Source organism: Aureobasidium pullulans (genome assembly GCF_000721785.1).
Source record: "Aureobasidium pullulans EXF-150 unplaced genomic scaffold scaffold_7, whole genome shotgun sequence".
NCBI lineage: Eukaryota > Fungi > Ascomycota > Dothideomycetes > Dothideales > Saccotheciaceae > Aureobasidium > Aureobasidium pullulans.
In genome coordinates, this window is record NW_021941027.1 from 827,047 (window position 1) to 853,318 (window position 26,272).

General features: G+C 50.9%; 12 protein-coding genes across 12 annotated transcripts; 6 read left to right on the forward strand and 6 right to left on the reverse strand.

Moving 5' to 3' along the window:
- Positions 1 to 133: 133 nt before the first annotated feature.
- M438DRAFT_271658 (acetyl-CoA synthetase-like protein) lies at positions 134 to 2,126 on the reverse strand (the record flags this gene model as incomplete). The annotated part of the gene is made up of 3 exons (XM_029900502.1): positions 134 to 481; positions 530 to 1,947; positions 2,006 to 2,126. Coding segments are annotated over 3 exons (1,887 nt in total), but the record flags the coding sequence as incomplete, so codon positions are not given.
- A 3,922-nt stretch (positions 2,127 to 6,048) lies between these two features.
- M438DRAFT_248448 (HCP-like protein) lies at positions 6,049 to 7,395 on the forward strand (the record flags this gene model as incomplete). The annotated part of the gene is made up of 1 exon (XM_029899618.1): positions 6,049 to 7,395. A coding segment is annotated over one exon (1,347 nt), but the record flags the coding sequence as incomplete, so codon positions are not given.
- Positions 7,396 to 7,768: 373 nt separating this feature from the next.
- M438DRAFT_271949 (FAD/NAD(P)-binding domain-containing protein) lies at positions 7,769 to 9,240 on the reverse strand (the record flags this gene model as incomplete). The annotated part of the gene is made up of 4 exons (XM_029900518.1): positions 7,769 to 8,174; positions 8,223 to 8,580; positions 8,634 to 8,975; positions 9,027 to 9,240. The coding sequence occupies 4 exons, from the start codon at positions 9,238 to 9,240 to the stop codon at positions 7,769 to 7,771; spliced, it is 1,320 nt and encodes a 439-aa protein (XP_029761721.1).
- Positions 9,241 to 9,965: 725 nt separating this feature from the next.
- Positions 9,966 to 11,225, reverse strand: M438DRAFT_344840 (NAD(P)-binding protein). The gene has a single exon (XM_029905308.1). The coding sequence runs from the start codon at positions 11,159 to 11,161 to the stop codon at positions 10,313 to 10,315; it is 849 nt and encodes a 282-aa protein (XP_029761722.1). The 5' UTR covers positions 11,162 to 11,225; the 3' UTR covers positions 9,966 to 10,312.
- A 179-nt stretch (positions 11,226 to 11,404) lies between these two features.
- Positions 11,405 to 13,349, reverse strand: M438DRAFT_344841 (cysteine proteinase). The gene is made up of 3 exons (XM_029905309.1): positions 13,088 to 13,349; positions 12,636 to 13,039; positions 11,405 to 12,586 (listed from the first exon to the last, which is right to left on the reverse strand). Exons 1-3 carry the CDS (start codon positions 13,158 to 13,160, stop codon positions 11,792 to 11,794), a joined length of 1,272 nt encoding a protein of 423 aa, XP_029761723.1. The 5' UTR covers positions 13,161 to 13,349; the 3' UTR covers positions 11,405 to 11,791.
- Positions 13,350 to 13,563: 214 nt separating this feature from the next.
- On the forward strand, positions 13,564 to 15,341 carry M438DRAFT_344842 (FAD dependent oxidoreductase). Its single transcript, XM_029905310.1, has 5 exons — positions 13,564 to 13,866; positions 13,922 to 14,059; positions 14,123 to 14,226; positions 14,281 to 14,381; positions 14,444 to 15,341. The coding sequence occupies exons 1-5, from the start codon at positions 13,835 to 13,837 to the stop codon at positions 15,170 to 15,172; spliced, it is 1,104 nt and encodes a 367-aa protein (XP_029761724.1). The 5' UTR covers positions 13,564 to 13,834; the 3' UTR covers positions 15,173 to 15,341.
- Positions 15,342 to 15,481: 140 nt separating this feature from the next.
- On the forward strand, positions 15,482 to 16,404 carry M438DRAFT_317212 (COPI associated). Its single transcript, XM_029902735.1, has 5 exons — positions 15,482 to 15,574; positions 15,625 to 15,658; positions 15,716 to 15,815; positions 15,866 to 16,070; positions 16,120 to 16,404. The coding sequence occupies exons 1-5, from the start codon at positions 15,555 to 15,557 to the stop codon at positions 16,154 to 16,156; spliced, it is 396 nt and encodes a 131-aa protein (XP_029761725.1). The 5' UTR covers positions 15,482 to 15,554; the 3' UTR covers positions 16,157 to 16,404.
- Positions 16,405 to 16,606: 202 nt separating this feature from the next.
- M438DRAFT_271945 (U2-associated snRNP A) lies at positions 16,607 to 17,539 on the forward strand (the record flags this gene model as incomplete). The annotated part of the gene is made up of 4 exons (XM_029900517.1): positions 16,607 to 16,685; positions 16,756 to 16,796; positions 16,861 to 17,121; positions 17,177 to 17,539. The coding sequence occupies 4 exons, from the start codon at positions 16,607 to 16,609 to the stop codon at positions 17,537 to 17,539; spliced, it is 744 nt and encodes a 247-aa protein (XP_029761726.1).
- Positions 17,540 to 18,414: 875 nt separating this feature from the next.
- Positions 18,415 to 18,877, forward strand: M438DRAFT_197522 (uncharacterized protein). The gene has a single exon (XM_029899314.1). The coding sequence runs from the start codon at positions 18,534 to 18,536 to the stop codon at positions 18,786 to 18,788; it is 255 nt and encodes an 84-aa protein (XP_029761727.1). The 5' UTR covers positions 18,415 to 18,533; the 3' UTR covers positions 18,789 to 18,877.
- A 517-nt stretch (positions 18,878 to 19,394) lies between these two features.
- Positions 19,395 to 21,062, reverse strand: M438DRAFT_344848 (ALDH-like protein). Its single transcript, XM_029905311.1, has 2 exons — positions 20,608 to 21,062; positions 19,395 to 20,549 (listed from the first exon to the last, which is right to left on the reverse strand). Exons 1-2 carry the CDS (start codon positions 21,007 to 21,009, stop codon positions 19,548 to 19,550), a joined length of 1,404 nt encoding a protein of 467 aa, XP_029761728.1. The 5' UTR covers positions 21,010 to 21,062; the 3' UTR covers positions 19,395 to 19,547.
- A 2,404-nt stretch (positions 21,063 to 23,466) lies between these two features.
- M438DRAFT_271898 (uncharacterized protein) lies at positions 23,467 to 24,683 on the forward strand (the record flags this gene model as incomplete). The annotated part of the gene is made up of 2 exons (XM_029900513.1): positions 23,467 to 23,630; positions 23,681 to 24,683. The coding sequence occupies 2 exons, from the start codon at positions 23,467 to 23,469 to the stop codon at positions 24,681 to 24,683; spliced, it is 1,167 nt and encodes a 388-aa protein (XP_029761729.1).
- Positions 24,684 to 25,031: 348 nt separating this feature from the next.
- Positions 25,032 to 26,016, reverse strand: M438DRAFT_272095 (Caleosin-domain-containing protein; the record flags this gene model as incomplete). Its single annotated transcript, XM_029900534.1, has 3 exons — positions 25,032 to 25,345; positions 25,399 to 25,657; positions 25,717 to 26,016. 3 exons carry the CDS (start codon positions 26,014 to 26,016, stop codon positions 25,032 to 25,034), a joined length of 873 nt encoding a protein of 290 aa, XP_029761730.1.
- Positions 26,017 to 26,272: the final 256 nt, after the last annotated feature.

The window sequence follows — 26,272 nt, forward strand, 5'->3', positions numbered from 1 at the left end:
CTTTGAACTGGTTGAAACAGCAATCGTGCGTCGCGAGCAATAGGCATCGAGATAATTAGGCTACAGGAACGTTACATGATTTAATGTGCAGTCCAGCGGCTTCAATGTAAACTTTCAGGCCCGATCTCACTCACTATAGCTTGGCCTTGCCTGCTACTATTCTCTTCCACTCGGTCTCGCCGAATGGTTCATAGGTAGTGCCCTTAGGTTGTAACCAGTAAAGCACATCCTTAGATCCAGCTTGCCCGTTGGCAACCTTTGCAGGATCCACACCTTCCCGTCTCAGCTGAGTCTTGTTCTGCTTGTTGTTGTGCATCGTATGCGCCTGGTCATCAGAGACAAATCGCAGGAACAGCGGCACAGCGTACTTGGGCAGCAGTTTTTGGTTGTGGTTTAGGAATGCCTTGAAGTCGAAAGATGCACGATCTTGGGGCTCAATATAGACAGCAGCGCAGCATGCTCTACCGTCGTGGCCTGGAATCTGATAAGTGACCATTCATAAACGATGCGCAGTGGACTTACCAGGAACTTCAACACCATAAACATTTGCTTCTTGGATAGATGGAAATCTACCCAGACACTCTGCAACCTCAGTAGTACTGCAGTTCTCGCCCTTCCATCTAAAAGTGTCTCCGAGACGGTCCATAAAGAACCATTTTCCGTCTCTGTCTCTTCGCAGCGCGTCTCCAGATCTGTAGTACAAATCTCCCTTTTCGAAAACGTCTCTAGCGTATTTCTTTGCCGTGGCTTCAGGCGCATTCCAGTAACCTTTGAAGACATTCTCGTCTTCGACCTTTACCAGCATTTCTCCGCCTTCCTCGTATGGTTGGCGTTGAGCAAATCCGGTCTTGGGGTGTCTCCAGATCTCGCCAGTCTCGTAGTCCAGCTTGACTGGGACGTAAGTCTTGTGGAAGACGGTCCTGAAGATAGCTCCGTGGTGGCCGACGGCATCAGCATAATGGTCGTTTCGACTGTAGTTGTTCAGAGTGAAGACGCCTTCAGTACTATTGAAGAACTCCATAACATCTGTCACGCCGAACCTTTCCTGGAACTTTCTCCACACGTCTGGTCTCATACCGTTACCGTGCATCAAGCGAACTTTGTGGTCCTTGTCTCTTGACGATGGAGGTGCAGACAGCAGGTAACGTGCGGTTTCTCCAACATAGACAAAAGCGGTCGCCCCAGATTCGCGAATCTCATCCCAGAAGCCTGAGGTTGAGAATTTACGTCCAATGGCCAAGGTCAGGCCAGAAGCCATACAGCCAGCAGCGAGAACACCGCCTGTGCCATGATACAGCGGCATGCAGTTGTAGAAGACATCTCCGTTTGGTCCGGAAGTTTGGTTGGTGAGACGTCTACGGTAGTCGCCAAGGAACCAGATTCTTTCAAGATGGAAGTGACTAGCCTTAGGAAGCCCAGTTGTGCCGGAAGTATATATTAGGCAGACGGGTGTTTCACCGTCAACATGTTCTCTATAACGAGCATCGACCGGCTTCGGGCTGATCGCAGCAATTGTTGCCTTTGTTGAAGAATCCAGGATGATGATCTGCATACCCAATTCTTGCTCGATTCTATCACGAACGTCTTCGACACGTTGCCGACATCCGGCATCCTCGTCGACCACAAGGACTTTGCTGCTGCTGATTTTCAGACAATGCAACAACGCATCACCAGAAAGATTATAGTTGATCATCGCAGGAGCAGTACCAAGTGCCCATGTGGCAAGCATTGAGAACATGAACTCGGGAGAGTTTTGGAGATATATAGCAACCGGTTTGTTAGACTGAGCTCCATGGGTTGAGAGAAATTCTGCATATCGACATGCTTGAGCACGTGTCTCGGACCAGGTATAGGTTCCCGTCTTGGACCAGAGACATGTTGTTGAGGAGGGCAGACGTTGTACTTGCTTCTCAAATTGGGACCAGAGAGAAGGTTCCCCTTTCTTGACTGTTGAATCCGACGCTTGTTAGATCTGTGATGGACCGAAAATCGCACGTATTATTACCTGCTCGGTTCCACTCGAATTGAGCTCTTTTGACGTTCCAAAGATCTCGCAAGTCCTTGCGAATTTGAAGTTTGCCGTCAATGTATGCAGCAGCAGCAACGGCGGCGCCGGCAACGGTAGCAGTGCCTGTTAAAGCGTGAGCTCTGTAGATGATACAACAATACGCAGTATAGTCTACCTATGTCCATAATGTGGAAGAGGCGGAGCAACAAGGCAGATTATGGGGTCTGATGGAACAGATTGTTCAACAGCCAGCGTGCTTGTATATTTACCCTTGGCTCTCGGCCGGCTGACTTATCATCAATCGGCCGTAAATATGGAGCGGGGTCTACTAGGGCGTTTATCAAAGAGCTGAAGGATGATCACTAGCAGACAAAAAGACCTAGGTACTTGGTATAGCCGTTGATAGCTAAGCAAGACGGCACGTGTGTACAGGTCTAAAGGTTGTCAAGTAGCAAGCACAAGAGTCGTATGCTTCAGGGTCGTACTGCAGTCAAAGATGGCTCGGCTTCAGGCATGCCGAAGATCGAGCCACGAAGAAAGCATCCGTACGACATGGTGAGATGGAAATCGAGAGAGAGCAAAATACTTTGCCGAAGCAGTCGACCAAAAGATGGCTCTGAGAGTTCAAAGAGCGATGTTAGCAAGATGAGCACACTCGGTTGAGGTGTCTGTTGGATGCGGCTCAAACACAGGCCAAGTGTTCTACGGACCTCGGCAAGCCACCGACGATTTTTTGCTCGCACGGCCATTGCGGACCTGGTTACAAGATATTTTGGGAAGGATCGAGGGGTGTTTTGGAGCACCTATAAAGTGCATGTCGTTTCACAAGCATGACAAGAATGGGAGTGCTTTTGGAAAGAAGTCGGGATCACCATGTCGTTGGTCGACGTGGTTTGACAGCATTGTGGTGCGTCCAAGCTCCTCAGGCGCGTAATAACAGGAGGTCCGAAACCATGGGCAGTTCATCTGAAACTCGGTGTGACGATGCTGGAGCAGGAGAAGTAATCTCATGCTTGTTGTGGATAGATTGCTTGTCGACATACAGATCTTGACCTTTCTCTTCTTTCTGGTCGAAGGATTAGCAGACTGAATTCCAGGCTTGCCAGGGCGCAACTATAAGCTTCACGCTGGCTTCAACGGCGACGCAGACGCAGGGATAGGAGCAGAATGGCGTACGACTTTGGAAACGAATACATTCCCCCTCCGCGGGGTTACCTCCAGAAAGCACCGCAAGCTGCATACGCACAACCGACACATGGCCAGGAAGTAGAGCAATCCGGATTCAGATCAGTTGCGACAGCACACGAGGATTACTTACAGGATCAAGACCATGGCATACAGTCGCGCTTCGTAGCAGACAAGGTTGCACAGACGAGCCGAGGAAGGCCAGGAAGAGACGATTCGCGCAGAAGGGACCCATCACGCCCAGGTGAGACAAGGGAGGCTATGACACAGAAGACCCAGGCTGATGAAGCGAAGGAGCCCGCAAGCCTTTGCTTGATTCACCATCACCCGCAGCAATGGCCCAGGACAACGCCTTTCCCGTCTTTCCTACCAAGCGCTCTGTTGCTGCTGCTGCCGCCGCGCAACCTACAAGGCCGCCGCGCGATCCATCCAGACCCCGCGATCCATCCAGGCCTAGGGAAGGTCATGGCCAGTCGCGCCCATTTACCGCCAATGCAAACCCGGATGCGACCAGGCCGCGCAACAACCAGCCCGAACGTCTACAAGCACCACCCACCTCTCGTTCAAGACCCTCGACCGCCGACGATGCTCCACGTCCTCCACCGCATTCGCGCCCTCAAGATCTGCCGCACCCCATACCGCACTTCCGCTCACAAGACTCGGCCCATCCAATCCCACAACTTCGTCCACAAGATGCTGCTGGACCCCCACCATCCCATCCTCAAGACTCGAGACCCACCAGACATGATGCCCCCCCGCAAGATTCGAGATATGCCAGGCAGGATGCCCCTCCGCAAGACCTGAGATATGCCAGACAGGATGCCCCTCCGCAAGACCTGAGATATGCCAGACAGGATGCCCCTCCGCAAGACTTGAGACACGCCAGACCGGATGCTCGTCCACGAGATATCGGTCCTGTCAGACAGGACGTACATGCACAAGACATGAGGTCTGTCAGACAGGATACATATGCACAAGACCCGAGGCCCATCAGACAGGACGCACATGCACAAGACTTTAGGGCCGTCAGACAGGATGAACAACGCGATCCCTACCGCAGTCCTCCACAACGAGCGCCAGCCCAGCTCGCACCTCTGCCAACCTTCAGTCCTCCGTATTCAACTTCGTCCCGCCCCTCAACAAGCGATTCGGCAAACGGTCGTGAACGTCCTTTCCTGGCTCCCCTGGATACGAGAATCGCCGGCGATGCACACGTCATAGAGTCTCCTCAACTGAGCAGTGTTACGGCACGCCATCGTCCAGCCATTGTTCCCGTCACACATGTCCCCTACGAAGCACGCATATCGCAAGCAGCCCATCTCTCCAATGCCTCAGCCTACCAAGATGACTTCACTCAGCCTCAGCAACCATGGAATCATCATGGCGACAAGCATGAAAGCCTGGGCGGCGTCTACGATGATTACTATCAAGAGCCTCCGCGACCCATGAACCGCGAAGATGAGATAGAAGCCGCTATGCCCGACTTTGACAGACCGACTATCCACAAGCGCCAGCCTACCATAGACAGAGATCTCGACAACATGAAGAGCCCTGCTCTGCCTCCGCAACCGGCGCCTGGCTACCAAACCGCTTCCAGCAAGCTGAACTCGGCCAAGTCAACACCAGATTTGCGCCAGCGTACCCCTGTACAGGAAGAAGTTAATGCCTTCGATTTTGGTTTCCAGGGCCAGCAGATCACTCAGTCTCCCGAGCCGAACTATCCTGACGCTCTCCCACACCACCCCGCTCAGAACATGTACCATCAAACTCAGTCACATCGAGACCCACGACATAATCGCAATCTCGACGATCAATATCTTGCTTCTACGAGGCCGCCACAACCTCCCAAACATGATCATGCTTATCGCGAGCAACCCTCAAAGCCCACACCACCGACACACTACCAGCCACAAAACCCTCAGCATGACTACAGTTACAACGGCCAGCCCTCTATACACGAGCCCCAAATATATAGTCAGCCGCGTAACGAAGGTTATGACGTAAGGACAGATCAATCTGGACGGCCTCTGAGAGGACATCAGTACAAACAAGAATATCCCAGTCAGAATCATATGATGCCGCCGCAGAACCAACAGCGGAGCCAGAGTTATGACGACCCTGGCCCTAGGCAGCCTAGGCCTCCTCAACAACAAAGAGCCTTCACTTCCGACGACCAAGATCCACATTATGGCCAGTTGTTCAACGGACAACCACCCATGCCGAATCCTAGCATGCAGCGCGGGCCCATGATGAACGGCAACACGCCTGGCCCAGCTTCAGACGGAAGAATGCCTCGTGGGCCACCTCAAAGGGGACCAATACCTCCAGGTCAGGGTCCGATGGGCGGCATGCCTCCGGGACCTATGCCTAATGGGCAAGCTCGTCGTGGTCCACAACCACCCCGACCAATGCCCCCAGGATCCATGCCTCCGGAGCCGATGCAATCTGGTCCGTCAAACAGTGGAATTCGGTCACAGTCTCGGGGACCCCCATCTAGAAGGCCAATGCCAGGACCACAAGATTTAAGACCAGGCATGCCAATGGATGGCCGAGCCCCTGCTCAGCGCCAGTTTTCTGGTGACAGAGCTCCAAGTGCTCCCGCAGTCGCGAGTGGATTTGCTCCTCCCCCAGGTAGACAAGCTGAATATGGTTATGTTCCCGATCCAACAATGAATGGAAGGGCACCAAATCAACGCTTTCCTATGGATGACAGATCTCCGAGTGCGCCTGCCACTCAGAATGGCTTTGCCCCACCGCCATCATCCGATCGCTCTTTTGGTGCTCCACTCGGCAAACAGAGATCTGCCCCACAGACAGCACCAGGAGCTCAGCAATATGGCCACAGTCAGTCTGCCAATCCTGATGCTTTACCAAGTCATCCGGTTCCTGTGAGGCCTGGTCTAAACAACGCTCCTCCCACGCAACCCCCAAAACCTGCACCTGTGCGCAACTACGCCAACAATACAGATACTTCATCAAGCATTCGTCCTCAGACTTCACTGCCAAAGTCTCCTACTGGAAATGATAACAGCACATCTGGGCCAGTCACAAATAGTGAGCTCGATCTGCTGCGTTCAAAAGTAGATGCCAATCCCAACGACATGAAGGCCTCGATGGCGTTGGTCAAGAAACTTGTCGAAGCTTCAACCGTGTTGGCATCAGAAAATGGTCGTCTTGACGCCAAATCAACCGCAAAGAACAGCGAGCGTTACGTGTTAGATGCTCATAAGCGCGTGAAGAAGTTGGTCGCCGCAAACTACCCAGAAGCAATGTTCTACCTTGCAGACTGCTACGGATCTGGAGACCTTGGATTAGAACCAGACCCAAAACAAGCCTTTTCGCTTTACCAAAGTGCGGCCAAAGCCGGACATGGTGCTGCAGCTTACCGAACTGCCATGTGCTGTGAGATGGGTGCTGAGGAGGGAGGCGGCACCAAGCGGGACTACCACAAAGCCGTGCAATGGTACCAACGCGCCGCACAACTTCAAGACGTGGCAGCCATGTTCAAGATGGGCATGATTCTGCTCAGAGGTCTGCTCGGCCAGCAGAGAAATGTAGGGCAATCAGTCGTCTATCTCAAACGAGCTGCCGACAACGCCGATACCACCAACCCTCATGCCATCCACGAGCTAGCACGTCTCCATGAAGCAGGTAACCCTGATCCCGCCATTAGCGCAGCAGTCAAGCCCGACGAGAAGTACGCACAGAAAATGTACATGCAAGCAGCCAAGATGGGCTACAAGCAATCGCAATTCAGACTAGGTCAAGCCTTCGAGTATGGATCGTTGGGTCTACCGGTCGACTCGCGAAACTCTATTGCATGGTACACGAAAGCTGCAGCACAGGGAGAACACAACTCCGAGCTCGCACTGTCCGGTTGGTATCTTACGGGCGCAGAAGGCATATTGAACCAATCAGATCAAGAAGCATATCTCTGGGCACGCAAAGCTGCGGTCAGTGAACCTCCTCTTGCAAAGGCCATGTATGCTTTGGGCTACTACATTGAGAACGGTATTGGTTGTCCTGTTAGTCTGGAGGAGGGAAAGAAGTGGTACACAAGAGCCGCCTCGTACAAGTTCCCCAAGGCCGTAGAAAGGCTTGAAGAGATCCGTAAAGGCAAAGCTGGCAGACCACAGCCCAATCAAGGTCGCTTGACTAGAAGCAATCAAAAGAGAGACGAGGCCGAGTGCGTTGTCATGTGAAGGAAGAGATGAACACTTGGATTGCAGTAACGCGTTTTGTTTGTGGAACGCTGTTGTCTAGTTTAAGTATACTTTTTATACCCAGTTCTTTTACCGTCTTCAGTCCGCTGAGTTGATCTCCTTACAACTCATTGGTGCGAAGAGGGGCCACCTCGTTGAATAAAGCCCTGCGCTTTCCTTGATCGTCAAAATCGTTCGTTCGTTTTGGGTCATCGAGATAGCTGTGAAACCTTCATCGAGCCTTTCCTCACTTCGGCGACCTTCTCACGGAGATCGGAGAATAAAACGATCCTTATTCGAGCACATGCGCGTACATGTGCTGCCAGAGCATGCAAGCACCATTTGGATTCCTCAATACATATAAACATTCAATTTACACCGTGATAGCTTGCCCAAGCTTCATATAGTTCCAACAGACTGTGATAGATGTCAGTATTGTGAGACTCACAACCGAGGACCAACAATACATACTAGAATTTGCAAGATCATTGCCGAAATAGCTTCCCATGAGATCCTCACCAGAAGAAGTTCCGTTTGTCGAGTCGAAGATGACGGCTTTCTTACCTACAGCAAGACCCATGATATTCGGGAACTCTGAAAGTTCCTTGTATGTGGGCAGCTGGCCATAGCGATGCTTGAGCATGTCTTGGTGAATGTTAATGGCGCAGTAGTGACCCATGTGCATGGCTCCTCCGCAGCGCTTGATGCCGGACCATGAGGCAATGTCTCCAGCTGCGAAATGACTTTGTGAGTTTGGAACGTCGCCGGTGAATCTTAGTCTATATTGGAGTCAGTGGGAAATAAATGGAGAGTCGCGTATCACGTACGAGGCGTCGATCTTGACATAACCGTGCTTGTCCAGAGCTGTGGCTGGGAGATAACCGGATGTCGGTGTACTCCTTGAGATTGCTGTGATGACATGACCAGCCGTAATTTGCTCTCCATTGGCTAGAGTGAGTCTCCATGATTTTGAACCGGCGTCGGTCTTGATAGTCGTTGTGTCGGTCACCCTCTGTCCCATGATAACCTCTACACCGGCCTCTTTGAGCACTTCAAGACTACGTTCTTTGAAGTCATCCGGCAGAGGCTCTGCAGATAGGAGTTTATCTCTCGAATGAATGAGAGTGACCTTTTGCCAGGGCTCAATAACCTTTATCTCGCTCGCCATCTCGATTCCAACAGCACCTAGGACAGTTAGTACGGTACTTAGCTGAGTATTTGGAAACGAGCTGACATACCCCCACCGATGACTACCACGCCCTCTTTAGCATCTCTGATGGATTTCGTATGCGTTCTAGCCTCGGCAAGGAACTGATCTCTATCCAATGCCTGTGGTACAACAGGAGAGGTCCTTCTGAGACCAGAAGCAACAAGAAGGTAGTCGTACGGCTCTTGACGTCGTTGCTCGGTGACAGTATCTACTATCCATGCAACTTTCTTCTCGCAATCAATTGTGGCAACACTGCCTTGCAAAAAGCGCACGTTAGGTAGCTTCAAGGCAGGAATGTCCCTAAACCTGGTCCAGCTCTTAGAGGCGGCGTCGTCGGAAGCAAATGCTAGTGGGTTTCCAATCAGATGATCTAGAGACTGGTGAGCTCAGGTTTGCTAATGACTGATCAGATATCACATACAGTAGCCATCGCGTTCGTCAACAATAGTGATATCAACAGGCAGTTTGGAGATTGATTTGGAGTTGTCATTTGCTGGTGCAGAGGAAAAGCGAGGTGGCTTCCCATCACAGAGATCTAGAAGATTTACTGTTGCTGCCAGACCAGAGTACGAGCCTCCGATGATGAGAACTTTGGGGGTGTTCTGAAGAACGTTGGGACCTTCGTTGGATGGCATGGTAGAAGAAAACCGATGGGTGGATGTGAATAATCGGAGTTGAGGGGACAAAAAGGTTTTGTTGTAAAGAAATGGCGTTTCCACAATTGCCGAGCACGGGGTCTTGGTATTCCTACCGAAGCTACGCAGGAAGAGTGGTCTGAGAATTCCTCGAGCAAAACTCATATCGATGGAGCGTTAGCACAGCCATGCTACCACCTCCTGAACTTATAGCTCTCCCACAAATGATAAGATGGTCTGACGCCAGCCGTTGTATAACGCCGAATCGGCCACGTAGATAGGTTTGTACGCCCTGTGGAAGGAGAAAAGCACGATGGATGGCTTGGATGAAACCATGAGCCCCGCGCTAGTGAACTAGCTTCGAATTGATCCGCGCCATTTTATCTGATTGATAACTTGGCTTGGCATAATCTGCCTGATCAGATTGATCTCATCGCCATATCAGCATCAAACAAATGATACTCAGTTCCCAGCTAGTATGGTCATGAGAGTGATAGTCATCTCTCGAATTTAGGCGTATGGAAAGGGCGGGTTTCGTTTATGAATCAGGCCGAAATCGGTTGGCTCGTTTTCTATCACGGGCCCGTGCATCTGGTTCGCGATCATACCAAGAAGCAGCGTCAGGAGGGGCGGCTTTGTGGTTGTATCTAAACGGAGAAGGCGGAGTTCTGCGGAAATGAATTGAGCTCACCCGGCCAGGTGCTCTGTAGAAACCACACAACTGCAAAACCGCTCTTTCGCAAACGTCTGTGAAAGCCCTTGAGATATCCATTGAAACAGAATAACGTCGCCGCGAGCATTTCCAATCAACAGAGGCGTATAATTGCACCTCCTCAACGGCTGCTGAAATCGTGTCGTCCTCTAGTACTCTTGTTGGGCAACACGTCTGGCTTTTTGAGTATCTATGTTCCTGAAGACCTCTTTCATCAATATCATACGTTGGAGGTGTGCAATGCACTGCATCAAGAATCCGCTATAAATGACAGCGTGCTTAAGCCAAATAATATCGTCTGCACCTTGATCATGTGAACGGAACCTTCGACGTTACATTAGTCGTATAGCTCGGCGTGTCCTATTCTGGGTAGTACATCTTTCGAGTGACACCGCCGTCGACCACAATTTTCTCGCCAGTAACAAAGTCAGATTCGACGAGGAACTTGACTGCTTTGTAGATGTCCTCGACCTTTCCGACTCGACCAGCGGGGTGCCAGGAGTGATCTTCATCCGTCATGCCGTCTTCCCACTTGGCATTTTTCTCGTCTGCTGCTTTGTTCTCGTTTTCGACATTGATCCAGCCAGGGATTATCGCATTGACACGGATGTTGTGCCTATGTCCTAGACTGATGGACATGCTTTGTGTGAGCCCAAGGATCCCCCCTTTGGCTGCGCTATAGCCTTCGTGATTATCTTCTGCCTGTTCTGCCCGAGTGGAGGCAATGTTGATAATACAACCAGCACTTGATTCTTTGCCTTTGCCTTTGAGCATGGGCACGCAGAGTCTCGATAGGAGGAATGGAGCCGTCAGTCCGACAGCGATCTTATCATCCCATTGATCCATGATGTCGTCAGACGATGGATCATCTTCCATGCCTTTCTCGTCTCTCCATGTGTGTGGAGTTGCGAATGCATTGTTTACCAAGGCGTGTAGTCTGCCGCCGAAGAACTCATTCACCTCGCCGACAACATTCTTGATCTCTTCTCGGTTTCTGAGATCAACAACCTTGCCTTTGTAAAGGCTGTTGCTAGAGACCGAAAAGGAGGACTTTGCCCAGTCTGATGCAAGTGAAAGAGTGTTTGAAAGCTCACTCTCGTTGCTATCCAAGAGGAAGACTCGGTGGCCTTGCGCGAGGAGATTGCGGGCGAGTCCGCGTCCAATACCTCTGCCTGCGCCGGTTACTAGGTAGTTCATGGGGGTCGACATGTGTTGATCGGGTAGAAACTCGTAGGACTTTGTTGAGAGACACTTGCTGACCGGAGTCCGAGATCGAAGCTCGGTCAACAGTTTTGCGCGATGTGGACATTGTAGACGAATTTCGATGACGTTATCTTGAACAAGAACAGGAACAGGCATAGATCGCCGCGACTGTGGTACTGTACAGCAAGAATATCAGAAAATTCGTACGAACACAGGACTCGCGAGCCGAAAACGCAAAAATTTCACAGTGCAAGAACTTCATATTCAGGGGGAAGCACTGATCGATCAGAGGGACATTGTATTGCGTTACACCTCGTCTTGAGTGTTACTGATCGCTATGAAACCAAAAAGATTAGAAGCTCGGGTTACAGTACCCGTCTAGTGTCATCATGCCATGCTTCTGGCATATCGATGCCAATTCGTATCCTAAATGCACCACCATTACTCCTGTGTACGCCGTCGCCATGCTCATGGTGGTATAGAAAAATCACAGTTCCGGACCGTCAAAGTGCCCACGCTATGCATCATTGAGAGCCATAAAAGAAGAAAAGAGGATGTGAGGGCGTGTTGCTCATGTACCGGCATGACCGCCCTTCATCCGATACCGAAAGGCCATAGGCATGAAAAGCATCCAGTTCAGATGAAGAGGGTACGGAAACCAGACTCGATGGGTGGAGTGTTGACCATGCCTTTGCTGCGCAGCTTCATACCAGATGTGTTGGGGCTGTCAGGGCGATCGCTGTCAGCTGCGGCCTGCTCCCGCTCTTTACGAGCAGCCTTTTGAGCCTGCTTCTTCATGTCTTTCTTGTCTCGGGCAGTCTGTCGTTGAGGCCCTTTGGCGGGGACAGGTGCTGGAGAAGGAGCCTTTTGTGAGTTGAACTTGAGTCTGATAGTGGGTCTGGGGCGTGTGTCAGGAATTGCCTCGCCCTTCTTGTCAGATTGTGAGCTTGGAGTTTCTGAAATCTCGGATTTGACCGATTCGACGGAGTCGTTGTGGCTTTCGAACTTGGCTCGCATCTCATCTGAGTTGGCCTCTCGAGACTGCTGTCGAGACGACGGTCTGCGGTCTCGCTTCTTGTTGGGTCCGTCTTTGCCAGGGTATTCCTCATCGCTGTCAGGCTCACGCTCGACGCTTGAGCTTTCTTGTGCAGACGAAAGGCTACCGTTCTCTTCAGCACCCATGAGTTTATCGACAGCAGCATCGATGTTGCCTTTGCATTCTTCAAGTGTGCGTTTGATGGTTGGCTTGTCTGCGAGGAAGGGTAAGGAAGACGAGACGACGTCGACCATCCAAGGGAGCACGTGAGGTGTTTGTGCCAGCTTCTCTTTCTGCTTCTGCTCCTCGTCCGGCGACAAGGCTTTGACAGTGACTTCGGGTGGGCCAGAGTGAGGGCCGTTGAGGTTACGGATGGACGAGTAATGCTCCCAGGCCTGTGAAGCGTCAGCATGAGTACGAAATGGCGAGCTCATGGAAACCAACATGGTAAGCAATGTGGGCTATTTCCCTCTCGCCTGCGTCACCAGATCCTGAGATCATGTAGGCAAAGTCCCGCTGATAGATCTTGACATCCACGTTGTATGCAGAGCTAAAGGCCGAAATCTCCATGTTGTCACCATATGTGCCACCTTTTGCCATCCTCTCTAGGTGGTTCTGGAACGTATGGTCGATGTCTGCCTCGGAGGGAGCAGCCGAGACGGCAGAGAATGAACCGACATTCTTTCTCTTGGGATTTCTTCGGGTGCCACCTCCAGGCTGAGCATCTATGAATTGCTTGTAATAGTCGGCATGTTCTCGCATGTATCCAATGACCTTGGAACGTATGACTTGGTGTTCTCTTTGGTGTCCGTACAACTGATCACTGAGTGCGTGGAAAAGGCAATTTCCTGGCTACATTAGTGGGTGAAGGCAAAGAATATGGAAAGACTCCATACCATCACCGAGTATGTTGGCAGCATACAAGCCAAGGCTGTTCAAGAGTGGAAATTCTTCTTGACTGCCGCCCATTGTGCTGTAAGGGAGGGTTTATCAGCGAGCCAAAGTCAACGACACAGCAGACAGGCATGGGTGCGAATTGAACAGCAAATTAAAAAGACATGACAGGTGAAAGTGTAGAGCAGCACGCTCGGGGATCAGGAGTTGTAAGTGAAGAACAAGGAGCAGAATTGGAAAGCTGGAGGGCTTGGCATTTCATCACAGATTCACGAGAAAAGACGCCGCCAAATCATGAGCGCATGGACGGATCAAAACTCACGGCTCTCTTGTGTTTGTTCTGTCGCTTATTGCCGTGGGCTAACCCCGTGCTACTCGTACTTTTGAGTCAGCTACATGCCAGATGCCAGAGCCTCTCCTCCGTTTCTGACTTGCCGTTATCTGATCGTGCGCTTCTTGGTAATTGGTGCGCTTATTGGCGGGCAAGATCAGGAGTCTATCTGAGCCGATCACGGCTTGCGGCCAGCGGAGAGATAATGCGGCGGTGCGGGGCGGGAAACTGATGACTGAAGGACAACGAGCGTAAGAAGTAAGCGGACAAGCAAGGATAAGAATATAAGTGCGAGCTGCCTTGATTCTGGCCAACGTTCCAACTCGTGAAGCTCACTTGCTCAAACTCACTGCGTGTGATAGACTCACAGTAGGCAGCAATCCACACTGAACCAATCACTTGATCAAATCCAGTCATCATGGCACCTCAGCACAAGGTGGTTGTCTTAGGGTCAGTTTGAACAGCAAGCAGACCTTCAAAAGACGTCCTGCTGACCAAGCTGTAGAGCTGGAGTGTCGGGTCTGACGGCAGCTTTCACATTATCGAAGAACAAGAACTATAGCATCACTGTTGCGGCGAAGCACATGCCTGGAGACTATGACATTGAATACGCATCTCCATGGGCCGGTGCAAACTATTTACCGTACGTCTGTACTCTTTGAGTTCACGTGGCTATTACGATCTTGAACCAGACTGACGTTGTAAGTGTTGGCAAGGAAGGGACTCCATCACAAGAGTATGAGAGAAACACATGGCCGGAACTAGCGAAGCTTGCTGAACAGCATCCCGAAGCTGGTATTCATTTCCAAGGTGAGTTGAGGGACAAAAAACATAAACGAGAAAATGCTGAACTGTCCCCTGCAGACACTCTCATCTATCGCAGAGAAAAGGACAAGGGACCTGTTAGCGAATGGTTTGCAGAACTCATTCGTGAAGACGCTTGGTTCAGCAAGGTTGTGCCAAACGTATGACACTACCACATTCATCTTTGCCCAATGATTACTAACGATTCGATTTGATCTCATAGTTCAAAGTTCTCAGTAAGGAAGAATTGCCCGAAGGTATGGATGGCGGCACTTCCTTCACTTCGGTCTGTATCAATACTGCCATCTATCTCCCTTGGCTAGTCTCACAGTGCCTCAAGAATGGCGTCATATTCAAGAGAGGCGTTGTAAAGCACATTGCGGATGCCACATCACTGCATCACTCTGGACAAAAGGCCGACCTGGTGGTGAACTGTACTGGCTTATTCTCTCTGTTCATGGAAGGCGTGCAAGACAAGAACATGTACCCAGCTCGCGGACAGATCGTTCTCGTGCGCAACGATCCAGGATACATGGCCACCACTTCTGGAACAGACGATGGCGATGATGAAGCAGTTTACATTATGCACCGTGCGGCGGGAGGTGGTTGTATCCTCGGAGGTTGCTTGCAGGCAGACAGATGGGACTCGGCCGTAGATCCCAATCTAGCGACCCGCATCATGAAGCGCGCAATTGCCCTTACACCTAGTCTTGTACCCGAAGGCAAAGGCATTGAGGCCCTGGATATCATCAGACACGGCGTTGGGCTGAGACCAATGCGCAAGGGCGGGATCAGAACCGAGAGGGAGACCATCAAGAGCCCAGATGGCAATGGGATCAAGGTTGTCCACAGCATCGGTCACGGAGGATACGGATATCAGACTTCATGGGGCTGCGCTGCCGCCGTAGTCAAGCTTGTCGAAGAGTCTCTGGCTGAAAGAGCTCGCCTGTAGAAGCTAGCCGTCCGAGAAGTCAGTGAACAGTACATAAGAACAATGAAATTCTTGACAGAGGTGTGGTCTCTTCAGCTTCAGCTTCAGATTCGTTTCAGCATCAAGTTTTGTATGGGCATACGCGTGGAAACAATGTGTGCACGCAGTTACGTGACTTTACGTAGCGTTCACGAAGTTGCGATTCAAGCACAAAGAGAAGCTGGCTTTAGCACTCCCGTCGGGAAAGCGCGTGGCTGAGGACGGCAGTGACGACGGTGGAGCTTGGCGCAGACCCCAGCCTCGAGCTGTCTATTGACAGCTTCCAGGTTGCCATTCTTTGTCTCTCCCACGACTCCCTGACAGCTACTCGACTGCGCATCTTGGAATTCGCAATATCGCCGTCATGGACTTCTCAGATATTTTGTGCGTAGGCAATCGACGTCTACGATGGATTCGAAAGCTAACGGAAGCAGCCGCATTGTCAACCTAGCAACCGGAGCCTTGATGGTAGGGTCGCATTACTCGGTGGACTTGAGCGTGTGCTGATGGGAAGTCAACCACTAGGTTCTTGGAGGTATCAGTCAATTCTGGCCCCATGTCAGCGTGCAAAGCACCATTTGCGCCGTCTACATCATCCTCTTCGGTCTTGCCAATGCTCTTCTTGGTTCGTGGCCCCCTTAGGTCTACACCGGACAAGTCTAACGAGGTGTGCAGAGTTCCAAATCCCGCCTCAAGTCGCCAGATATGCCTCGTTTATGTTCTCGTTCATCGGACGCGGAGTCTTCTACATCTTTGTTGGAGGCCTCTGCTTCTCGGACAACATCTTGAAGTACCTGGTAGGTGGTGTCATCATACTCGTTGGTATCGCCTATGTCGTGCTCGAATACGTGCCCAGCATCGAGCCTCCGGCCAACATGAGGTAAGAGTCGACGAGTGCTGTCATGATCAAAAAGCTCACGCGACAACAGGGATGCCGACGCAGGTTGGGGAGCCGAGCAAGTGTAGAGGGCAGAAGGTATCGGTTGAATGGATCGAGAGGCAACAGTGTACAAGATACGGCGGGATTGATCACATACTTGCGATGTACACATACGACAAGCGATGGGAAATGGAGCAGAGGGGTTGTTGTACTGAATGAGGAGACGGAAACGGTTGGACAAATGTCACAAAGACGTGGATATGAGCAAAAGAGAGACGAAGAATTAGCACGCTCAAGGAGTAGATATAAAAGCAATCAAAGCCATGTACAGAAGCTGTCGGCGATGGAAAGCAATTTGGAAAGCGCGCATGATGGATACAGAGAATGCCAAGAGCTGCGCGCGCCGACACTTTTGCGACGCCTCGAACAATGGCAGAAGACCAAGTCGAGTGCAGCAACCCTCTCTCATACTTCAGTCGACACACATATACGACGCTCATCCGCATCGCGATTAGACCTTCGACACACACGACGCAATGAGACTCACAGCGGAGCTTGTGCACCACTCGCTCTCATACCTCAACCCGCTCAAGGAGCGCGAACTTGACTTGCGAGGTACTACCATCCCTTGTCATGAAAGGACAGATACTATACTTGAACTAGCTGATTCATAGGCATACAAAAGGTCATAAAATTCCCGCTCTGGAGAACTTGGGTCTCATCACGGTATGTACGCCCGCCCACAAGCATTGCGACAACGACCGTGAAGCTGATGCGACTGCGCTGCCAGAATGAAGATGCAATCGACTTCACCGACAACGACATCCCGGCACTGGCCAATTTCCCCAAGAACCACAGATTGAAGGCTCTATACCTCGCCCGAAACCGCATCACCGCCATCGCCTCAGGCCTGCACAACTCTATCCCAAACCTTGACACTCTTGTCTTGACCCAGAATTCCCTGTCCGAACTTGGCGACCTCGACCCGTTGGCTGAGCTGAAGAAGTTGACACATCTGACCTTGTTGGACAACCCCGTTGCCTCAAGAGAGGTCAGTCATGCCCCAGTCGCCCATCTGCCGAACCTATCCATCTGACATCACACAGAACTACCGCTACTGGGTCATTGCGAGATGTCCATCTGTCAGATTTCTCGATTTCCAGAAGGTCAAGGATGCTGAGCGCAGCACAGCCGCCGAACTATTTGGCACTGTGGCAGAGCCAACCGAACTCGCCCAGAAGCTTCTTTCCTCCCGTTCATCGAGATCAATCAACACGGGCTCATCGACAGCCAATGCGAATGGGGCTGACAAGATCTCGCGTGTCAAGCTCACCGACAAGGAGAGAAAGCGCATCGAAGAATTGATCAGAAACGCAAAGACTTTGGCCGAGATCACTCGTCTGGAGAAGGCTCTCAACGAAGGAAGAATACCTGCCGGCGTTCTGGACGATGTTATGGACACATCATGAAGGCAGAAGCCGCGTCACTTACCACTGGATTGACATTCACATGAAAACTATTCTGGCTTCATACAAATAGCCAAACCCCCCACACAAGCCGACAGTCACGCAAAAAGCGATTACTGGTATGCCAAACACAGGCACTTGGAAGGGAATCATGGCATAACCATGGACAGAAAAGTACGACATCGAGGACTTTTAATTAGAGCTTTGCACAGCCCGCCGGCTCTTTCCCTCATCTTTAGAAATTGTATCTGATCCGTATGCAGCTCTCTTTGCTTACCGCTCTTCACGAACCCATCTACTGCTCTCTCCATTCAAGCTTCACTTTGCCGACCTCCAACTGCGATTGGGGTACGTCTTGCGCTGACTTCTTCACTTGGTACGACCGAAGCTTCTGCCACCGTCATCGTCCTCCTCACAGCCGGCGATGGCAGTCTCAACGCTTCCCTTTCCGGTGAAGCTGCTGCTGGTCTCGGGGCCGCCAGCGTCGCGAGGAAGTAGCTCCTTCATCTCGTGAGGAACCTCATCGTCATCGGCTTTGTGAGGCTGTGCAGTGGAAGGACTAGTGTTGGCAAGAGCCGAGTACCCCGAACTCCTGTGTCCAACACTGGACATGGCATTGGATCTGGCTGATCTGAGCGAGGAGCTGATAGCTCTAGTATGAGCTCTGGCACGGTCCAGCCGAGCGATAGGGGCAGTTCCATCAGGATTGATGGGGTAGGTGGGTGCAACAGGGCGACTGTTGATCATGCTTTGCCTAGTTTTCGTCACATAAGTAAGTGTGCCTTGATGTGTTTCGTGAAGTCAATGCGGCTTACTCTTCGGCGGTCAGGCCAGGGAGGATGACCTCGTTGCGCTCGAATCCGAAGGGCTCGCCCTATAACGCGAATACGTTAGTCGAGTCATCGTCGAGAACGCCGTGGCACTTACAATAACGAACACAGGGCGTTCGGTCTCATCCTCCTCGCCGCAGCACAAGTAGGTCTTGATCTTTGCCCACATGCTGTCTTGTTTTCGTTGTTTTCTGTTGTCGCTCGATGTCGATGCGATGAGCGTAGAGTCGAGGAGAAAACAAAGGATTATGTACGCTCACGCAACACGAGCGGTCCGAGGAGCCGGGGAAGTATCACTTTCTCTGGTAGACCCGGGGTTCGACGACAAAAAGTGTGTGAGCCTTGTAGCGCTAGGAGAGACGGTCTGTCGATGCAGTCAAGACAGTTCCGGAAGGGACAAAGAAGCACGCAAGCAATTTTAGCAGCACTAAGACGAGGGACAAAGAGCACGCCAAAGATGAAACGAAAGTCTATAGGAACAGCGGGACATGAGGGCAAGTCCCAATAACAGGCGAAGAGAAACGACCGGTTGTGTGCAAATGGTACAACAAAAAGGCACAAGAAAGAAGAATCTGGAGTAGCAGGACGAACAAAGTGGTATCAGAAGTCGAAGGAACAACCGAAATCAGCAAACCTGCCATTTAGCTGCAGGTTGAACATTGCAGAAGATTGCGTTGACCCGACGAGCTTGATAGAGACCGAATTATTGGCAGATATCGAAGCTCTGACAGTTGCAGTTGCCTTGCTTAGGACAATCTTTGACTGATACAGGCCATCAGACATGATGGTTGGCACATTCTTTCCTTCCTTCCGAGACAACCTTGCCGAACAAGATGTCTGGAATGCTTCGGCATGCCGAGGAATGCGTAGATCGTTGACAGAATAACCCCGGATAAGACTGTCTCGAACGAGGATGTGTTCACTCTCAAGTTCGGTCAGAACAGCAGGCGAAAATGTTTGGTCTTCGAGTACTATCATTATTGCGATTATCAAGTCTGATCGTGCTTAAGAGAGGGGTGTTGTCTCACTCTTGGCCCCTGTACTAACTAAACATCCCTCTGCATGGTGATGGTGAACGTGCCTCATTCCTTCCTGTTAAGGTTTCGAGATAAGGAATCCACATGGCCCTTTGTCGATACTTGCATATATCAAATGCCACAGTCCCACGTGGAGCTATTCCTTTATTTCGGGTAGTTCTTGATGTGGTAGCTCTTCAGTCTGGAGAACTGATCGAATCCGAACTTTGAAAGGGTCTGACCCTTGCCAGAGTCTTTCCAACCAACCCAAGCAAGGTCGGGAGCAGGGTAATCACATCTGTTGACAAAGACAGTTCCAGCCCCGACCTCATCAGCAAGTTCGTAACCCTTTTCAGTCTCCTTTGTCCAAATACTGGCAGTCAAGCCGAACTGGCTGTCGTTCATCCATTTAATGGCCTCGGCGTCATCCTTGACCTTCATGACAGGAATGACAGGGCCAAAAGTTTCCTCAGTCATGACATCCATATCGTGCGAAACGTTGGTCAGGAGAACAGGAGCCACGTAGTTACCATCAGCGGGAGGCGATTCGAAGGATGCGTTCTGGGGGGTTGCGTCTTTGGCACCCTTGGAGACAGCGTCCTTGACATGAGCGCGGATAGTCTCAGCCGATCGCTTTGAGACAACTGGCCCAACGTGTGTAGACTTGTCGAAAGGATCACCTAGCTTGTAGTTGGCCAGGACCTTTTGCACCTCCTTGACGAAGTCGTCGTGGACCTTCTCGTTGACGTAAACACGCTCGATACTGCAGCAACTTTGGCCCGAGTTGAAGACTGCACCATCCACAATCTCCTCAGCAGCCCATGCAAGGTCGACGTCGGGTCTGATGTAGGCAGGATCCTTTCCGCCAAGCTCGAGACCGACACGAGAATCGACTCTGTCGCTTGCGGCCTTCTGTACAGCGAGACCGCCGGCGACGGAGCCTGTGAAACAGACCAGCGAGATCTGGGGGTTCTTGACGAGCTTTTCGATCTTTTGGAAATCACCACAGTGGAAGAATTGGATAACGTCCTTGGGGAGGCCAGCTTCGTTGAATGCAGCGACAACTTGCTCAGCAATGGTTGGTGTTTGAGGCGAAGGTTTGATGATGACGCTGTTGCCGGACAAGAGAGCGGGTACGATTGAGTTGACCAGGGTCAGGTATGGGTACTGTCAGGAGCTATGGTTAGCACGGAGCTACCAGACGGCAGACATGAGCAAGACTTACGTTCCAAGGGAAGAGAACGAGGACCGGACCAAGGGGGACCTTGCGAACAAAGCGCTTGAAGCCTTCTTGAGGCTCACCAGGAGTGTCTGATAGAGCGTCGTCGGCAATCTTGAGCAAGTAGTCGCCACGAGCGACGGCAGTCTTCACCTCGACGGCTGTGTATGCGATTGGTCGACCCATCTGCTCAGTGATCTCCTTTGCGAGCTCATCCTGCTTGGATGTGATGATGTCCAGAGCCTTCTTGATGTACTTCTTGCGCTCGTCCAGCGATGTCTTCTTGTATGTCTTGAAGGCTTCGGCGGATCTGCTAGCCAAGTCACTCAGCTCCGAGTCACTGAGGCCCTTGCGCTCAATGATGCCCTTGTTGGTGATGGGTGAGATTGTAGTGATTGTTTCGGCCATGGTTGTTGTGTCCTACTATCGGAAGCTTATGTGTGAAGGGAAGAAAGGTTGACTTGTCAATGAAGAGAACAAGTCATAGGAGGCCACTCCGTTGTCGCTATGTTGCCTCTTATCGCCTTATCGTGAACGATTGCGGGGCTGTGTGCGTCATTCAGACTGCTGAAACATAATTTTTTGGATTTGTTCTCTCACCGACATCTCTTCCCCAGCGCTGTCACATGCTTGACTGTATCGAAACAACTTTGTGATCTTCCCACCTTGCAGCATGGTTACCACGTCTGCACAAGCGATGTGTTTATGCCACATAGCTCCGCCCCTTGTCCTCATGCCCTTGATGTCTGCCAGCTTCTTCTGCTCTTTTTTGTTCCAGGCGAAACCTCTTTCAACTGCACAATCAGGCCTGATACGGCTCTTGAGTGCGAGAGTCCACAGTCGATCGCAACAACATACAGCATTTGCCCGATCATTCTGGCCCGATATTGCTGTCCAGAATTCATATCATCAACATGCACTGTTCCAATCCATCCAATCTACTTGTTGGACTAGTATCTGATCAGCTCCTTGAGGCTATCGGCGTCCAAGGTCGAGAAGCTGGAATCACCACCTTTCATCTCAGGCAGAAGCTGCGAATATGTAACCAAAAGGTTGTTCATTAGAGAGGAATGCTCGTCGTCTACGACAGCAGCAACAAGGAGCTGTTACATCGACAAGTGCTCTGCTTGCCAGACAGGCCACTGTTCAATGCTTGTCAAGAGCATCAGTGACCTCAACATGGACTCCTAAGTGTCGTCTCTCTGTGCCCCCCAACTCGATGCGGCCTTCCATGCACGAGTAATTTGGAAACGGCAGATAACAGACATGAGAGATGCACAATATGCTCTGCCGTACCTATAATATACAACCGATAAGACCTTATCGTTGCGTGCGTGTTTCGAGAGTTCCAATATTCCAGAAAGTGAGCTCTTGTTATGGAATATAGCGAAGTAGGGACGACAGTCCATCCAATCATAATGTTCTCATCACTGACGACATCGAGCAAAATAATCTCACAACAAGGACAACAAGAGCTCTGCATCCAGGCACGATATCTCTCGCAAGGACCAGCCGAGGCTCGAGCTAGCTCTGACGGGCTAGTCTTGACATGTCACGTGCGATGCTGCGTTTGACTTACGGTGCCCAAATATTTCGGTATACTTCAGCTATCCGTCTTTGGCTCTGTCGTGAGGACATGTTGTTACTGTTTATCCTTTCGGTTCTAAGGCGTATCGAGATTGCAAAGGGGCCGAGAGATACTCAGATGTTCAAGGGCCGTCAAGCTGACTGAAATTTGACAAGTCGACTCACTAGACCAGCAGTCATGGTTCAACAGTGCTTGTTTAGATGATCGCGAGCTCGTCAAATGACTAGCATTGGAAGGTCCAGATCGGACTTGACAGGAAACTCCGTGTCCAAATTACAAATTTAGTCAGAAAATGGTGAAGAGCATCCTGTCTGTCATGGCTGCGTTGGTGGAGACTTGCATCATATGATGCCTATCAAGCTTACTTCCAACTTCCAGACCAGGATGACTGGGACGGTGTTGCCGCGATAGGCATGTCTGAAGCGATATCATGATGAAAAAAACCGCTACCAACGACTCTGTCGTATTGGCCATGGATGGTCTGCATTGGCACAACAGTCGCTACGTCAGGTCTGAGTATACCGCGACAATGCAGTAAGCAAAGTATTTTGCTTGGAACCTGATGTCAAGACTCAACTTTCTAATGTAAGAACGGCGACCTCCATCTTGGGCAGAAGACAATAACGAATGACGGCGACATGCTACTGCTCGGGGTGTTTGAACGAAGCCGAGCACTGTCAGCGGAACAGATCCGCGAGACAATACGGAAAGGTGCTCGATCACGAATGAGCTTGTGCAGGAAAGACACGCCCTGTAGGATTCCAAGTAGCCTTGAAATGGTCAACGACCAATCTGCGGGGCTCACCAGAGATAGGGATATCTTGGAGGACAGTAACGGGTCGATTCGTCCAGAGCCATATCAAAGGACGCGGAGTCTTTGATCGAAGGTTGAAACAAAGTTGCATGGCGTGCGCGACGCGAGGCAAGTCGTGGCGAAAATGGCCTTGGACCCTTGAATATATTTACTCTTTAACCAGTCATCTTCGACCACTGTTCCTCCTGCACGTTTTACTCCCTATCCAGCACCCATGTCACCGACATTGTCACATGCGGCAGTGCTCGCTACGTCTGCATGTCCACGACAGCAACTAACGAGGCCACTATGTCGCGCATATACGAACAGCACAGCAGCATGGCGCGTCCCTGGAGCGTCTTTCACTCGGGGAGCATTGAGGGGTTCTTCGGGGACACTTCCATTGAAATGCTTGAGAGATAGCAGCACGTCTTATGGATCTACTTTCGCGCCATTCTCCTCTCCTTCACGATTCAAGTCCGACATGTCCGTTCACAGAACTAAATACGCTGCCGTAGTCTGTGGTGGCGGCCCTGCAGGCATTACAGTACTTGGAAACCTTCTGGAAAGAAAGGTTGGCCCAGTGCTTTGGGTAGATGACCTATTTGAGGCCGGCAGAGTGAACAAAGCATACAGAGAAGTGCCTTCGTAAGTCTCACTTGAAATCTATATACTGAACTGTTCACTAACCTAGACAGAAATACCAAGGTCAAACTGTTTGTCGACTTTGCTGAAGCAGTATCACCCTTCCAGAAAATCTTGAAGGAAACACCGTCACCCCATGCAGTAGACTACCTCCGAGGGCTTCCCCAGGATACTGGTTGCGATCTCGGCTATGCTGCGGACATGTGTTTGCTGCTCACAGAGGGTCTGAAAAAGGCACCTGGTGTTGAAGCTCGTCAAGGCAGGGTTACTGATGCAGTCCTAAGCGAAACGAACGATTGGGTAGTCAACGTCAAGCTCTCAAGCGGCGAGACAAGCAAAGCAATCTCATCAAGAGTCATCCTCTGCACTGGCTCATCTCCGACAAACCAGCAACTCCCAGTCTCAATCTCCGACCTCTCGCCACTGGAGCTAGACCACGCTCTTAGTCCGACCCTTTTGGCAAAGTCACTGCCCAAGGAGTCAACCACTGTTGCTGTCATTGGCGCATCCCACAGTGCTGTCTTGGTGCTCATAAACCTCTACAATCTCGCTTCCACCACCCACCCTGATCTGAAGATCAAGTGGTTCACCAGACACCCTCTCCGCTACGCCGAGTTTATGGAAGGCTGGATCAAGCGCGACAACACAGGCCTCAAGGGCGCCGCGGCGGCATGGGCCAAAGAGAACCTCGAACCCGCAAAGTTCGGTTCATCACCCGTCAGCCGATTCATCCAAAAGATTGCCTACGAGAAGGAGAACGAGACTCGGACCTACGAGCAAGAACTTGCTGGCTGTAATCGTTATGTCCAAGCTATTGGCTACACTAGAGATCCTCTGCCTGGACTCAAGGATGCTGCTGGCTCGGACATTACCTACAATTATCAACCCGACACTGGTTCTTTCAAGAACGTGGACGGCAAACAGATTCCTGGTCTCTTCGGTGCCGGTATCGCATGGCCTGAGAGAGTCACCGACCCCGAGGGTAGCGTGGAGTGGGCGGTAGGCTTCTGGAAGTTTATGAGATACGCAAAGAGAGTCGTCCCGGACTGGAACTAGAGATGCAGAGCGTTTCAGACGTGCGAGCAGGAGAGTCCTTTGATTACATGCGATAGACGAACGAGCGAGGCGTTGTTGTTAATACATTTCTTCTTCTTCATAACACTCTCCCCAAGTGCTGAACTTTGAAAGAGAGCTTTGGGGAATTGCTCTCTGTGGACGGGGCGATCCCACTCAAAGTTATCGTGCATTCTGACAGGTGATTCAGTGTGTATCGCTGTGACACGAGAGCTGACCGAAGTCTATGTTATGATGATAATCATCAAGTCTAATCTATACTGAATGCGAGACTGGTCCTCGAAGCTGCTCAAATAGCACTGCCATCATCCTCTTGTTCATTCCGAGCAACTAAGTCTGCTTCTTCCTGCTCTCGATGGTCTTGTTAGCACGCCCGTGGTGCTTCTTCTTCTCAGCGTACTCATCAGCCTTGAACTGGAAGATACTGCCGTCGTAGATTCTGCGAACATCGTCCTTGCGCAGGATACCGTCTTCAGGCCAAAGCAACAGATAAGTGGCAAGCCATTCGAAGAAAGCAGCGCTCCAGCCGAAGAAGTCCATGGCCATTCTTTGACCTTTGTGCATTCTGATGAGATCATACGCGTCGAGTCCGCCCTTGTTACCACGATCGTACTTTGAGAACAGGTCTTCGAAATTTTGGGGTTCTGCGAATTGGTCAGTTCAGGAATATGATAGCTTATGGTTTACAAGTGCTTACTGAATCTGCCTTCGTTGTCGAAAGCCATGGAGTCACTGCCGTGCTTGTCTTTGTGAAGATTTGAGATGTGAATGCGGAAGAATGGATCCGGGATCCAGGAAGGCGATGTAGGGTAGGAAAGGTTGACGTTGATCAGGAAGGTAGCGATCAAGCACAAGATTGGGTTCCAACCCCAGGCACGGCAGCCTCTGTAAGTATCCAGAGGCCAGATGATACCATCTTGGTCCTTGTCCCAGTAGACGACGTGTTGTTGTACGACCTGAGATAGCATTAGCAATCTTGAATAACATTATACTTCACCCCAAGATCAAGACGTACAGTTTGGTGCTTGTGCTCTTCAGCCCAGTTGTCTTGAATGGTCCCATTTGGACTTTCGTTGGAAGCAGCAATGTTGACCCGAGCGGTGCCGGGATCTTGGAGACGATCTCCGTCTTTAGGATAGTAAGGCAGACGCTCGACAGTCACAGGGACTTCTTTGATTGCAATACTATATTGCTTTCCAGGGGGGAAGTTGTTGATTTGATCTTTGAGCAGAGACAAGAGTTCATTCGAATCTCCAGTGGCGGTCAAATCGCCGTTTTTACGGTCAGGAGCACCAAGTTCTATAGCGGAAGGCATGGTAGGATGTACAGGGATTTACTTAGGAAACTTAGGTTGGAGATAGGTAGATATATCAACGGCTTCTACAAGATTGCTGACCTTTCGAACAGGGTGGACTTGTTGAACCAACCTGACGTACTTTTTACTCGCCGTGCTGCCAGTGACGTGATTGAGTCTTGCATGTGAAAACAGTGCTTCCTACAGAGGCTGCGTGTTTCTGATTGGTCGCGGACCGGCATGATACGGAGGTGGTTGATCCATTTCTTTCAGAGAA

Bases quoted from the DNA above. Each gene is read 5' to 3' on its own strand.
- M438DRAFT_344848 (XM_029905311.1), bottom strand. From the start codon at position 21,009: ATGGCCGAAACAATCACTACAATCTCACCCATCACCAACAAGGGCATC. The intron at 20,550-20,607 runs GTAAGTCTTGCT...AGCTCCTGACAG, and splicing joins TCGTTCTCTTCCCTTGGAAC to TACCCATACCTGACCCTGGT.
- M438DRAFT_197522 (XM_029899314.1), top strand. From the start codon at position 18,534: ATGCTGTCTTGTTTTCGTTGTTTTCTGTTGTCGCTCGATGTCGATGCG.
- M438DRAFT_317212 (XM_029902735.1), top strand. From the start codon at position 15,555: ATGGACTTCTCAGATATTTT. The intron at 15,816-15,865 runs GTTCGTGGCCCC...CGAGGTGTGCAG, and splicing joins TCTTGCCAATGCTCTTCTTG to AGTTCCAAATCCCGCCTCAA. The intron at 16,071-16,119 runs GTAAGAGTCGAC...ACGCGACAACAG, and splicing joins GAGCCTCCGGCCAACATGAG to GGATGCCGACGCAGGTTGGG.
- M438DRAFT_344841 (XM_029905309.1), bottom strand. From the start codon at position 13,160: ATGGGCGGCAGTCAAGAAGAATTTCCACTCTTGAACAGCCTTGGCTTG. The intron at 13,040-13,087 runs GTATGGAGTCTT...TAATGTAGCCAG, and splicing joins TGCCAACATACTCGGTGATG to GAAATTGCCTTTTCCACGCA. The intron at 12,587-12,635 runs GTTGGTTTCCAT...GACGCTTCACAG, and splicing joins TAGCCCACATTGCTTACCAT to GCCTGGGAGCATTACTCGTC.
- M438DRAFT_344842 (XM_029905310.1), top strand. From the start codon at position 13,835: ATGGCACCTCAGCACAAGGTGGTTGTCTTAGG. The intron at 14,060-14,122 runs GTACGTCTGTAC...TGACGTTGTAAG, and splicing joins GCCGGTGCAAACTATTTACC to TGTTGGCAAGGAAGGGACTC. The intron at 14,227-14,280 runs GTGAGTTGAGGG...TGTCCCCTGCAG, and splicing joins AGCTGGTATTCATTTCCAAG to ACACTCTCATCTATCGCAGA.
- M438DRAFT_344840 (XM_029905308.1), bottom strand. From the start codon at position 11,161: ATGTCGACCCCCATGAACTACCTAGTAACCGGCGCAGGCAGAGGTATT.